At 39.2% G+C, this 14,341-nt stretch overlaps 1 protein-coding gene across 3 annotated transcripts in view; it reads right to left on the reverse strand.

The window, feature by feature from the left end:
* Positions 1-14,341, reverse strand: part of fras1 (Fraser extracellular matrix complex subunit 1) — a 423,924-nt gene that overhangs the window by 143,482 nt on the left and 266,101 nt on the right. For all 3 annotated transcript variants that reach the window (XM_048599246.1, XM_048599242.1, XM_048599254.1), the window contains 2 exons: positions 11,779-11,863; positions 8,890-9,210 (listed from right to left, as the gene is read on the reverse strand). In XM_048599246.1, coding sequence (XP_048455203.1) covers positions 8,890-9,210; positions 11,779-11,863 — 406 coding nt within the window. The remainder of the gene's footprint in view (positions 1-8,889; positions 9,211-11,778; positions 11,864-14,341) is intronic.

The raw sequence follows: 14,341 nt of genomic DNA on the forward strand, positions 1-14,341 counted from the left end.
GATCACATGGTAGAATTTGCTTGTTGTGTTCAGTGTACAGCAAGCCCCATCCCTCTGCTGGCTGCTGGATTAATATCAGTGGCGGTGTGTTGAAGGTCTTAAGTGGGCATTAATTGTCACTTAAGGGTCTCAAATGGTCACAAGGACATTCATGGACCTTTAACTGACGAATGAAAGGGGAAGAACCAGTAAATACAGTATATTTGGATTTTTAGAAAGAACTCAATAAATTCATACAGGAGCCAGAGTCTGAAGGCTTGGTGTTCAAATTCCACTCCACAATTTGTTGACTGCAGAAGCATTCTTGTGTCTCAAAGCAGGCTGTTAATTAGTTATGAAATCCTTCAAAAATTCCACAGCACTCCTCAAGACAGAAAAGAGTAAGAACATGTACAGAAAAAACGTGCGCAGAATCAGAACTCAATAAATTAAAAGTCACATATTAGTTTGGACCAAGCATTGGTGCACAGTCAAGAAAGAGAGAAGGAAGGAAAGAGAGAAGGAATAAATTCCACATTTTCAGATTGGCTAAATGTAACTAGCTATTTATAATCAGCTATTTATAATCTTTATTCTTGATTAAGATGAGGAGACCAAGTGTAACATACCCACATTTTGTGATGATACAAACTTTGTTGGGCAAGTAAGTACCGGGGAGAATACAAAGGAGCTGCAGGGTGACATAAATAGATTGGATGAATGGGCAATAATATAGTAGAGAAGAATGCAATGGGAAAAATCAAAAAGACAGAATTCTTTTTGAATGATGAGAGATTGGAACATGTTTGCATTTGGGGTATCTAAATGTTTTTGCACATGAATAACAGAAAGCTAACATGAATTTGCACTAAGTAATTAGTAAGGCTGAAGATTTAGTTTTGGTTACAAAGCAGTTAGTTGTTACTATAATATTAGATCAGCCTTAGTGAGATCATGCAGGGTGCAGTTTTCGTGACCTTGCCTCAGGAAAAATATACTTTCCTACAAAAAACGCAATGAAGGTTCACATACCTGGGATAAGTGAACTGTTCTATGATGACTGATTGAGTAGGCAAGGCTTATATTCTCTGGAGTTTAAAACAATGGGAGGTGATGTGATTGAAATATAAAATGGCTAAGAGACTTGGCAAGGTAGATACTCAAAGTGTCTTCCTTGATAGAGAATCTAGAACACGGGTCTCAGAATAAGGAAACTAAAGGGTCACACACGTAGGACTGAGATGAGAAGAAACACCTTTACTCAAAGAGCAGTTTAGTGATACATTTGGAAGTTTCACCCCAGTAGGCTGTGGATGCTTGGCTCTTCAGCATATTCAAGTTGGAGTCAATAAGCTTTAGCCTAATAACTGAAGTAAGGGATATGGGAATAATGCAGAAAGCTGGAGTTGAGGTAGAAAATTAGCAATGATCTTCTTGAATAGCAAAGCAGGTTTGATTTGTCACATGGCTTACCTGAGCACCTATTTCATAAGTCATTTCATGATGATGGTGACAGTATCTAAGGACAGGGACTTGTTAACAAAGCAGCTACCATGGGAGTCAGGAAGAGGAGTGATTATGCCAGCAGTTTAATGTGAATTGAATGCATGGGGCGGTTGGTGGATCTCATGAACAAGGTGCGTTCACACAGAGAGCATAAGGGGATTGACTGAAAGTAAAGAAAGATGCGAGACTATAGCTAGGGTTGGGGAAAGAAAGTGGGGCGGGTTTCTTAAAGGAAATTAGGCATTATGGTTTTAGGGGCAAGGGAAGCAAGGAGCATAGGCAACTTATTGGATGATCTCATTTTAAGTGACGAAGAAGTCCATGCATTCCTCATGCTTGTTGGATGTTAGGACAAAGAGACAGAGGACAGAGGGTTATAAAGGTCATAGGGTAAAAAGCCAAGAACAATTAGTGCATCCTAGAAAAATAAGCAGTTTTTAACTTGCTTTAAGTAACACCACCCTAAGATGTTGTAGCATAAGCCAGTTTCTCACTCTAGTTTACAATCCAATGGTTTGCACATGTGGTCAACATTGAGGATAAGATCAGCAATTACAATAACATTCTCATAACTAAATAACTATTGATTTGAAGCGTGCTTGGACAACGACCACCTGAGTGCTGTAACAGAGGGCTTTGATACTTATGGAATTATAGAGAGAGCTCTCCAATCTGACATTTGAAGTGGACATTGGTGTCCCCAAAGAACCATACTGAAACAATAATGGGCACAGAGACCCATTTCCACTCATTAAAATCCATTGCTGCAAAGTTTGTAGGCTGTATGTTAGAAATTTCCTTAGATGTGGGCCATATCAATTCCACACTCGCTGGTCAGCTCTGTTGCACATTCTTTCATGGAAGCTAAATACCAACATTATTTAAATACATACAACCTAATTAGAGTTTAAAGCTAATAGAATATGCTGAGTAGCACTTTCAGACACAACTTGGTAGAATTTAGTAGAAATGTACATGAACCTCCTGAGGTCTCTACATATTTAGAACGTCGGTTACGCAAGACAAATTCATATCACAGATATAGATCAGCAGGCTCACTCAGTCCAGTCAGCTCAATTTCACAATGCCTGCAAATGATGAGTTCCACACTGATTCTAGAACTATGCAAATAGATGTATAAGCTTAGATTGTTTTATAACTACTAATATTTTTAGTATTATGAAAGTTCAAGAAAATTTGGATCCATGTAAATCTGACCACAGTTTATTAAATTAAGATTGAGGATCATATATTTAAGTTAAGGACAACCAATGAAAATGACAAACTGAGGCAATTTTTGTTCAATGAAAGGGTGATACGTGGAGCACAGACCCAGTAATTGATGTTGAACAAGGAACAGTGATCAGGTTTCTGTGAGTAAATAGGATTCAGGGTTATTGGATTCAGAAGTGAATTAGGGAAGGTGAATGAGCAGACAAGATAGATCAAAGGTCTTCTGTTTCCAGAACAGTTCATATTTTAATTAATAGGCAAGGATAAGAGGAACAGAAGAAGTGTTATCCTGATAATCAACAAAAGGTTTATCAATCAGATTTGTAAGCAGAGTTACAAATTTTTCGGAGAATTTAGAGATCATGTGCAGCTTGGAAGTTTTAGTTACCTGCGTATGAAATTGCAGGCTGGAGCATTCCTTTAATGGATTGCAATTTGTTTTATGGCATGAAAATCAATGCCAACACTTGTACGAGAGAGATAATTCTGTTCTGTTCTCTAGTGTGCCATAGTGTTATTTCTTTTTAAGTATCATTCATTACATGACCTCGATAATTGCCAAAGTGGGGAATTGACTCCCACAGACAGTTTATGAGAGTAATAAACTCTTTATTGCTTCATTTGTTTTTGAATAACAAGGTCAATGGAGTTTTAAAGGTTCACAATATATTACAATTTTAACTTATATTTATAGAGAGGCTTTAATATTTCTTGGAGTGTTATACTACTGGAGGATATTGAACAGATGGAACAAGGCCATGGAGGGATTTGTTAGTAAGAGCAAAAGTTTCAAAATTGACGCACTGCTTAGCTTGGTGGAAATTTGGTTATTAATCAGATACGATGGATGAATGGGACTGTGTGTGATTTAAGGGTTATTGGATTCAGAAATGAATCAGGGGAAGGTGAATAATTAGACAAGACAGATCAATCATCTGCTCCTTCCAGAACAGTTAATATGTTAATTATTACACAAGGATAAAAGGATCAAAGAAGGAGAAATAATGTAAACCTGATAATGAAAAAAAATGGTTGATCGATCAGGTTAGCAAACTCGAGTTTTAAACATTTTGGAGAATTTGGAGGTAGTTTGCAGCGTGGAAGCAGAATTTTGGATAATGTCGTAAACTTGACCTCAAGTTTACAGAAGGTAAAATGCGGGAAGCTGACCAAAAGTGCGTTGAAATAGTCAACTCTAGGGGGAGCAAAGGCATGGCTGATGATGTCAACAACAAATGAACTGAGGCATTAGCAGAGTTGGATCATGTTAAGAAGACAAATATAGGCAGATACAACATGGATATATGGTTGAAAATTCATCTCAGAATCAATATGACACCAAGATTGCGAATAATCTAATTCAGCATCAGATTTCAGGAAGAAGGATAGAATGTGTGACTAGGGAATGGAGTTTGAGGTTGGTTCTGAAGAAAATGGCTTTGACTTTCTCAATAATTATTTGAAGGAAATGTTTGCACATCCAGAACTTAACGTCACACACATCTGTAAGTTACTGTTCAGGGATCCAGAGAAGTGGCGGTAAAGTACCGCTGAGTGTTGTCAATGTACTCAAAAAAAAACAGTTCATTCACTGATTTCATTGGTCACATGTATGTAATTGAAATATAGAAGGAGTCCAAAGAGAGATTTTGGGGACTACCAGAGGAAAGGCAAGTGTAATAATAACCATCTGGATGTTGGTGGAGAGGCAGTGGAAGAGAATGAAGTGGCAAGTTGTCAAAGGCTCTAGGTAGGTTGAGAATGTTGAGAGACATGGTTTATCATAATCACATCAGATATCATTTAAGATTTTTCAAAGTCCCAGTTCAGCCCAAGCTTTCCGAAGACTTTTCCCTGTCATTGTCCTAAAAACAAAATACATCTTCAATCTCTCTTCTGTTTGCTCTTAATCATAGATTCATACAGTGCAGAAAAGGCCCATCAGCCCACTGTGTCTGTACTAACATGACTGCGTTAAACCCAATTTCCTGCACTTGCCCTCTTAAGTGCTGAAATTGGAAGCTTGGCCTGCATTGAAAGGAGTAAGGCAGCAGAGGCAACTGAGCAGGTGGTCTTAATATCAATGTCGACAAAGTTTGTGTGCTCATTGCATTTGTTCAAGATCAGGTGGGAGAATATTTTATAAAGATGATATTCAGTGCACAACAAGTAGTTTGGGGTGAGATACTCTGGCAGATGAGAGCAGGACCTAGGAATACTTGTTATGGTTCAATCATATTTGACAACAAGTGATTAAACTGGTTACCTGTCATATGCATTTTTAGTCTGTATCCTTTGGAGTTAGGGGAACTGAGGGTTGAGGGTTGTACCAGAGCAACATTCTAGAAGACTATAGGTAATGGTTCTATTATGCTGTCAGGGACCAAAGAAGAACATGAGGGTGCATTTAAGTGGATCAGTAGCTGCAGAAAAGCTAGTGAATGGTAGGCAAAAGGCTAGACAGTCAACCTATTACAGAAATGGTCTTGGAAGGGACAGTGATAGAAAGAATGTCATCATCCACTTGGTCTCCTACATGTTAATGCACAAATGGCAACAGCTCTGTCACAAATGAACTGGCATTCTGCAAGGAGACATGTCAAGGACCTGTGAGAGCCGACTCACATGCCGGCCTGAGACAGTCAACAATGGAAGGAATGCATGGAGCAGGAAGATTAGCCCAGTGTTGCAGCTGGGGCTAGAGGTTTGTTTGGGGCAGATGGGACTGCAGATCACAAGGAGACAATGATGGTGCCTTGATGAAGGCTATCATGAGAAATACAGATGGAATGTGTAGACTTCCACAAGAGAAAGTGTGGCTGGGATAGTGGTGTGAGAACAGGAAGGTAGAAAAGAGCTGAAGAATTGGAGAAGGATTTTGAGAGGACAGAGTACCCAATCACAGAGAAAAGAAAGGCGAAATGAGAACAGGAGGGAGGGGAGCCACTGAACGTCTAACTTCTATCCTGGTTTGTATGCTTTTACCTGCCAATTCTTCATGACAGATATGGTGGGTATCTACTGATGTCGGATGTTGGTCCGACCAGAAAGTGTAAGCACCCTCATAATTGGTGATCTGAGATGAGATACAAATACAAATTATTTGAGAGCAAACTAAAGTGGAAATTTCCTTCCTTCCCACTGATGATGAGGTACTTAACAGGTTATGAATACTCAAGCAGTTGTATGTTTGTGGAGAATTAAATATTTCACAGGTCATGAGGACTGGAAAAATCTACCCTGAAATAAACATTTCTGCAAACTAAAGGACTTACAGCAATAAACATTACAAAACATGTCAATTAATACACCCTGACTTTAGGAATAATTTGGTGTCCCTCTGCAGTACAGTTTGAAATTTGTACATACTTAAACTATAACAAAATTTCTTCTGACAAAATCTGAGGGTTCTTTAGACAAAAGCAGATTCACTCACAGTGTAACAGCAATTATCAACAATTGAACCACCAACCATTGATGCTGCTGGGAGTGCCTTGTGGTTGTTTTTACACAGATTGAATGAATTGAGATGACCTTTATCTGACTGGCCTGTGGCAAAATAATGTGCATATGTCTCAAGGCATCTACTGTAAGATGTTTTATTTACAACTGTTAAGTTAGATATTCTGATGTCATCGACTTACTAATACTGTAGAAAATATGCATCTCCTGTTATTTCCCACTTCAAAACAAAACTGTCATGATCTTACACCTGAGGTTACTGTCTAAGACTTTTGTGTTAATTTTCACGTGGGTTTATACCATTTAGCCAAGATATCTCTATCTCTCCTGTCAAAACTATCAGGGACAAACAAAACAAATTCACCTTTTAGGGACTCAAAGATCAAGTCTGGTTTGGAATGGAAACTTGGAAGTTGGAGAATACAGAAATTGTTTTCAGATCTTTCTTTGAGTTTTTACAGTAGTAGGGAGAGATTCCGTAGAATTACTGCACTTTAATGATAAAAGTGAGGTACTGGGCTTTGAAAGCATTATTAGGAGATCCATGAGCATTGATTACAAGAACGGAATGCAGAAGGTGGCATCAGAACGGCTGAGATATGATTGATTTCTATTATGTGCCATTGCCTTAGAGCCCAGGTGTCTCACAGTATGCAAGGGGATGGGGGCTGTTGGTGGAAAGGTGGCCACGTATGGTGAGGTGGTACGGCTGTATTCAGCGTGGTCTTGCAATGTGGCAGCATTGAGGAAAATGGAACAGCAATAATGGTAAGGAAGCTCCAGACGGCACTTTACCTGATAGCGCTACTTTATCTCATATGTTTTCTATTTCCATGGCAAGGAAGATCCTGTTACTTGGGGAGGTAACAAGTTCTGTTAACACTGAGCAGAACAGGATGGGGAACAATGGAATAAGAAGACATGGGGTTAGCTGGCATCAGAAATGAAGGACAAAGAATTTTTAGCATGTTTATGTAGGAGGGTGTTAGGTGGTAGGATGTCACAATATTTTAACACAAGACTGAACATTACAGGACTTGGGAACACAGAAAGGAAACCAAATGGATCAAATACAGGGAATAGCTATGAGTATTTGAAATTTACATGATACATACTCCAGTGTTATTGATTGCAGTAGGTACAATGAATATCTATTTAAATAAATGAAAAACTGTCAAAACTTTATTCTCCTATCGGCCTCTCCAGTCCTTTATTTTACATTCGGTATCACGATGACTTTCAATTGAAAGCCTTGTTATGTTATACAATTACAATGATTTTCCTCTCATACTGGATAAGTCAGAACCCAAAGTGAAACCTGGTTTAATAGACCACAGTCTTCATTTTTGTCATCTAGTCTCCATTGTGATCAGTCCCTGAACATATTGTATTACTATTATTTTAATTATTAAATTATTTATAAGATGACCCTTTCGAAAGATTTTATAAAAATAGCAAAACATAAAATTTCAACCCTTTTCCAGCAACATTCTGCAAAGGCACTCCATTCCAGTGAAGTATCGCTCCTGTCTGTGCTGTAAAATTTCTTACCCAACTGACAAGGTCACAAGTGTTTCCTTTCAGCAACACTCTGCACATTCACCAGATGTAATGCCCTCCGTCTCTCCACGAGACACACAGACAGACACTAACTCACTGAGCTTCCTCACTGAACTGAAGTTTTCTTTTCAGTTACTCAGACTAATTTGAGGCTGCTTAATAGCACATCAGATTTGGACCTCTCTTTCGAATCAACCCACTCTGGCCTCTGGTCCTTCTTTCCCTGGGTCATAACAGATCAACCTAGTAAACAACTCAGCGAGTACCTTACCACATAGTTTTTTCAGTCATTTAGCTTCAGTTGTATGATTTCTTGGAACTGCTATTTTGACTCAAAGCTTAAGAAATGAGTTTCTTAAAAAGACCCATCTTAACAGAAACTGAAAACCAAAATTCCCATTTATCTCCATTTTACAACTGAACTTTGCAAATAACAATGATATATCATGCCTTCAGCACACGTGCTACATAATGACTAAACAACACAATAAAGGTTATGTTGTGAGGCACGCAGCAATGATTTCTTTCCCAATCTGAAGCAGTGAACTCAGTGGAGCAGAAATTGTATGATGAGCCTTTCAGAGCTTTTAAAATTAGTCTGAGCCTGAAAGATGTACTAAGGTCAGGACAAAGGAGGCTAAGCAAAGGCACAGCTAAAATCATCAAGTGGTAATTTGAATAGGATCAGATGACTCAGGCAAAAGAGGGGGATTTTATACAGATCAAAAAACTAAAAGACATTACTTTTGGCACTAGGTGTGGAATTCAAATGCCACGCAGATGTGTGGGATATCATCTGAGTAAAATTAATACAGAAATCCGGGGTCTGGTTTCAGTTCTTCATAAATGTAGGCACACAGAATTAAAAAAAATCATAGTTTAGTCTAACCTGACGACTGCACACAGAACAATACACACAGAGTCCTTGAATATTTTAAGGCGGGGGTAGATAGATTCTCGTTAAGCACAAGAGCAGCTGCTGTTGTAAGCAGAAGTGCTGTAGCAGTGCCTTATTTAAGGCTGATAGGACAAAATATTGTGAAAATATTCCAGTTACATCTCAGCTAACATTGTTCAAGACCCCATGGGATTGGATGAGTTTTTATGCATCGTAAGTATGATTCATAAAAAAGTAATTTGGGTCAGTACCTGCTGAGAAATTTCAATCTGGAAGAGAATATTCAGGATATTGTGGCCATCATTGATCTGCAGTAGCACTTGGTCATGCAGGCTGTTGGTTCCATCATGAACATAATGCAGCTGTCCACTTTTGAGATCTTTCAATTGGAACTGCTGTATGCTTACATCTGCTGAGTGCAAAATGAGGCGGCCGTGTTGTGGAGATTCCAAAACTGTTAGTACCACTTCCGAGGGATTGTCATCGTCGTGAACGTCCAAGATCAGGTTAGAGATGGTTCCTAATTCACCTCTACTGAGCAGTAAGATGTTATTAGTCAGCACATAGGGGCCCTGGAAAGAGACAGACGTCAATTAATAATCACTTATCTCTCTGTTCGATGACTTAATTTGAAAGCAATTATTGGATAGATTTATAAAATAAATTTAAGTTCACAATGAATGTTTTTTTTTAACTACTTGATGAGAAAATTTTTGGGCTAATGAAAACATGAAACGTTTCACTGAATTACTTCATTAGATGAGTATGGACAAAATATTAGATTAAATGCATACATAGAGGGTGCAAATTCAGAAGCTGTCAGAGAACTGGTGTCAGTAGTGCAATACTGGATCAACTAAAATTGTTACCAATCCTTCTCATGCAGGCAGCCATCAACTTTGTGCTAGCTTCCAGCCAACATAATTGCTAGTGTGCAGCCATTGATAACCATGCTCCTGAATGGCTGCATGTGAGAGCCCAAACTAGTGGGACACTGGCAGCACTTAAAGCTGGCCTGCACAACTTAAAATCAACCTTCATCTCTTGAAGGGGAGATACAGCGTGGCTGGAACTGGTGCTAGGGTAGCTGTGGAATTCATTTTAGATGCAATAACATAGTAATGGGACAATAGAAAAGAACACAGGCTTCAAGAAATTTCCAATGCTGTACTGAAGTCCCCAGTCAAGGAGGTGCATAGAAAAATACGTTGGGGGACAAACAGACAACAGGCAAACAAAATCTAAGAAGGTGGTAGGTCCAAATAATTGCAGCAGTTAATGTCGGTAGTCAAACTCTGAGGACCTGGATACAATGCAACAAAAAATACAATAACCTCACATGAATGATTGCACTTAGAGACTATATCTTCAAATACCACAATCAATCAAGAAGAGCATACAAGCATTTTGCATATTTACATGGCAGACTCGCCTGGCCCACTGTGTGCAGCAGAACTCATACTCAGGTCAAAGGCAAAGGTCATTAAGTTTGACCTGACAAGGTAAAACTAGCAATTAAAATTTAAACTTCCTGCAAAATGGGACTTCCTTAGGATCCCAAGTTGAATTAGCAGCTTGAATCATTTGTTGCTCTTCATAACCAAGATTCAGGACCATATAGGGGGTTTTCTATTTCGCACAAATAAATCTGGAGATAGAAATTTTATGCTTATATTAATTATTAATTCCTTGAGCATCAAGTTTGCATTCCATAAAAATGCTAAAGGATGTCAGTTTAACATATTACTATGATATGTAAATCTATGCGACAAAGGTAGAGATCAAAAGAGATCCTGTGTCAGTTAATTATTCAGCAATAATAATCTACTTCGAAGGACTGACAGAAGGTTCAATTTATGCCAAGGACAGGACAAAGCCACAGTGGCCACTTTCTATTTAAACTCTGCCAGTCCAGCCACTCTTTCCTTTGAATCTTTACAGTGTTATAAATGCATAACAAATAGGAGCGGAAGGAGGCCATTCACCTCCTCATGCTTGTCTGCCAGTAAATAAGATCATAGCTCATCTGTCCCAGGCCTCAACTTCTCTGTTGTGCCAACTCCTCATAACCCTCAACTCCCTGATATTTCAAAAATCTATCCACTCCTCTTTAAATACTTTCTATGATCATGCCTCTACAACCCTCTGGACTAGAGAATTCCAGACATTCACTAACTTCTATGAGAAGAAATTCCTCCATTTCTCAGTTTTGCTTAGTGTCCTTGATCTGTAACTATGTTCCCTAGTTTGAGATTCCCTGAAATCATTCCCGGAATGGTTCAAAACTTGAGCCGTGCTGGTGGCAATCTTCTAGTGAGCCACACAACTAGTGATTAGAGAGGCTTTTAAACCAAATTGTGGGGCTCAGGCATCAAATTTAGGAAAATATGTGAACAGTAGAAACAAAGCAAGGGGGATGTGAACATTGATAATTGAAACTAAATACTTGCACTTGTGCCTTTCAACTGAACATGTTTTGAATTAAGAGAGACTGCAATTAAAATGTGAAGTTTTAATTTCAAATAATTTGTGGTGCAGCTAAAAAAAAATATCAGTTTGTTTTCCCCTAAAAGAATTGCCTTTTTATTTATCAGTGCAATTGTCTCAATTATAAGACCGCAATGTCTTTCTGTCTCACAGCTTAACAAGTAAGAAAGCAAGAACCCAAAACCAAATGCATGTTGCATTTGTTTCATAACAAATTAGGGAGTTAACAATTATTGATGCACAAATGTGTACATCTTTTTTATACTTGTATTTTACTCCAGCTAAATGTCGGGCAATACCAAATCCTGTCTGGTATCCTTTATTTCCAGACAAAAAGTGATCACAACATGAAGCCCCTCGTTCTCATGAAAATCATTTCTACTTCATTAATATCATAAAATGACAACTAACTTCTTCTCAACACCTAGAATTCAATTCTGGAAGGTGATTGCCACAGATTATAATTGGTGAAGAACTGCTTCAACAATGCCTTGTGAGAAGAGTGAAAAATGATTAGATCAGGTTAAGATTTGTGCATTGTTGTCCTCCAATTTCATTTATAGCAAGAAACCTCAATTTCTTTCAGATAAATAGAGTGAATGTGCTTAAAGCTTTAAAAGAAGAAGTCAGAAATATTTAATTTCATTTAGTACCTTCAGTGAAAGAGCTTGAATGTAAACTGTTTCTGGAAAGGAGTATTGTTGGTGGTCACTGGCTTTCAGGGTAAACTGACCCTTCCTGGCAAAAATAAAAGTGAAAATATAACATTAAAGTACAAGAAAGAAAATGTTCAATTTAATGCTGTGAACTTCGACAAACAATACTTAGTTGACTCATACAAAAATTATTAAGCGCATCAGAGGATTTGACTTTAGAGGTTTAAGTTGTTGCTTTGAAAATAAATACGTGGCTAGCAGTTTATGATACAACAATGAAGGAGCAATATTAGGCTATTCGGCCCACTGAGTCAGGACCGCCATTCGATCGTGGCTGATAATTTTTTCACCAATCCCATTCTCTTGCCTTCTCCCCATCACCCTTGACTGCTTTTACCAATCAAGAATCTTTCTCTGTCTTAAATACACTCAGCGAATTGGCCTTCAGAGCCCTCTGTCGCAATGAGTTACACAGATTAACCACGCTGTGCTGAAGAAATTCCTCATCTCAGTTCTAAAGGGTCATCCCTTCACTCTGAGGCTGTGCCCTTGAGTCCAAGTCTCTCCTATTAGACCAAATGTCTTCTCCACATTCACTCTATCCAGGCCTCTTGCGGGCGGCACGGTGGCTCAGTGGTTAGGTTAGCATTGCTGCCTCACAGCGCCAGGGACCACGGTTCGATTCCACCCAGGGGTGACTGTCTGTGTGGAGTTTGCACATTCTCCCCATGTCTGTATGGGTTCCCTCTGGGTACTCCGGTTTCCTCCCACAGTCCAAAGATGTGCAGGGTAGGTGGATTGGCCATGCTAAATTGCCCATAGTGTTCAGGGATGTGTAGATTAGGTGGTTTAAAGGGGGATGGGTCTGGGTGGGATGCTCGGAGAGTCAGTGTGGACTTGTTGGGCTGAAGAGCCTATTTCAACACTGTAGGGATTCTATGATACTATGATATGATTCTCCCAGTATTCTCTAAGTTTCAATCAGATCCCTCCTCATCCTTCTAAACTCCCAGAGTTCTCAACCGTTCTACGCAACGACTTGCCCTTTATCACTGGGATCATTCATGCAAACCTCCTCTGGACACACTCCAAGGTAAGCACATCTTTCCTTAGATACAGGCCCAAAACTACTATCAATGTTCTAAATGTGGTCTGACCAGAGCCTTATGAACTTCAGCAGTATATTTCTGCTCTTTTACTCTCACTTCCTTGAAATGAACACTAACATTGCATTTGCCTTCCTAACTGCCACCTGAACCTACATATTAACATTAAAAGAATTCTGAATTAGGACTCCCAAGTCCCTTTTTGCTTCAGATTCCCAAAGAAAATGGTGTACACCTCTATTCTTCCTACCAAAGTGCATAACATCACACATTTCCATTTTGTATTCCATCTGCCACTTCTTTGCCCACTCTCCAAGCCTGTCCAAGTCCTTTTGCAGCCTCCCCACTTCCTCAACACTACCTGTCCCTCCACCTGTGTCATCCAGAAACTTAGCAACAATGCCTTCAGTTTCTTCATGCAGATCGTTACTGTATAATGTGAATAATTGTGGTCCTAATACAGATCCCTGTGGAACTTCACTAGTCACCAGTTGCTATCCTGAAAAAGACCCTTTATCTCTACTCTCTGCCTTCCGCCAGTCAGCCAATCCTCTGTCCATGCCAGTTCCTTGCCCCTAACACCATGGGTTCTTATTTTATTTAGCAGCCTCCTGTGTTGCACCTTGTCAAAGGTCTTCTGGAAATCTAAACAGATCTCATCCACTGGCTCTACTTTGTGTAACTTGCTCATTATCTCCTCAAAGAATTCCAACAGATTTCTCAGGTATGACCTCTCCTTGACAAAGCCATGCTGACAGAGCCCTGTTTTACTATGCACTTCCAAGAACTCCACAATCTCATCCTTAATAGCAGATTCTAAAAGCTTACCAATGACTGAGGTCAGGCTAACCAGCCTATAGTTTCTTGTCTTCTGCCTCCCTCCCTTCTTAAACAGGGGTGTAGCATTAGCCATTTTTCAATCCTCTAGGACCCTCCCTGACTCTGTTGATTCTTGAAAGACTATCACCAATGCCTCTACAATCTCCTCTGCTACGTCCTTCACAATTCTGGGGAGTAGTCCAGATTTATCTGCCTTCAGACTGTACAGCTTCCCCATCATCTTCACTGGCCACTATACTCACCTCTGTTCCCTGACTCTCTGACATGTTGCTGGTGTCTTCCTCTATGAAAAGTGATGCAAATATCAGTTCCTCTACCATTCCTTTGTTTTCCATAACTATTTCTCCAATCTAATTTTCCAGCAGTGCATTGTCCACTCTTGCTTCTCTCTTACCCTTTAGATATCTTAAAAAATCTCTCGCAATCATCTTTTGCATTACGAGCTAGCTTACTCTCACATTTGATCTTTTCTTTGCTTATTGCTTTTTACGTTGTCCTTTGCTGGTCTTTACCATTTCCCAATCCTCTGGCTTCCCAATAATTTTCACTATATTCTATGCTTTTTCTTTAATTTCTTTGCTGTCCCTGACTTCCATTGTCAGCCATGGTTGCCT

The sequence above is a fragment of the Rhincodon typus genome, chromosome 1, assembly GCF_021869965.1.
Source record: "Rhincodon typus isolate 14 chromosome 1, sRhiTyp1.1, whole genome shotgun sequence".
NCBI classification, from domain to species: domain Eukaryota; kingdom Metazoa; phylum Chordata; class Chondrichthyes; order Orectolobiformes; family Rhincodontidae; genus Rhincodon; species Rhincodon typus.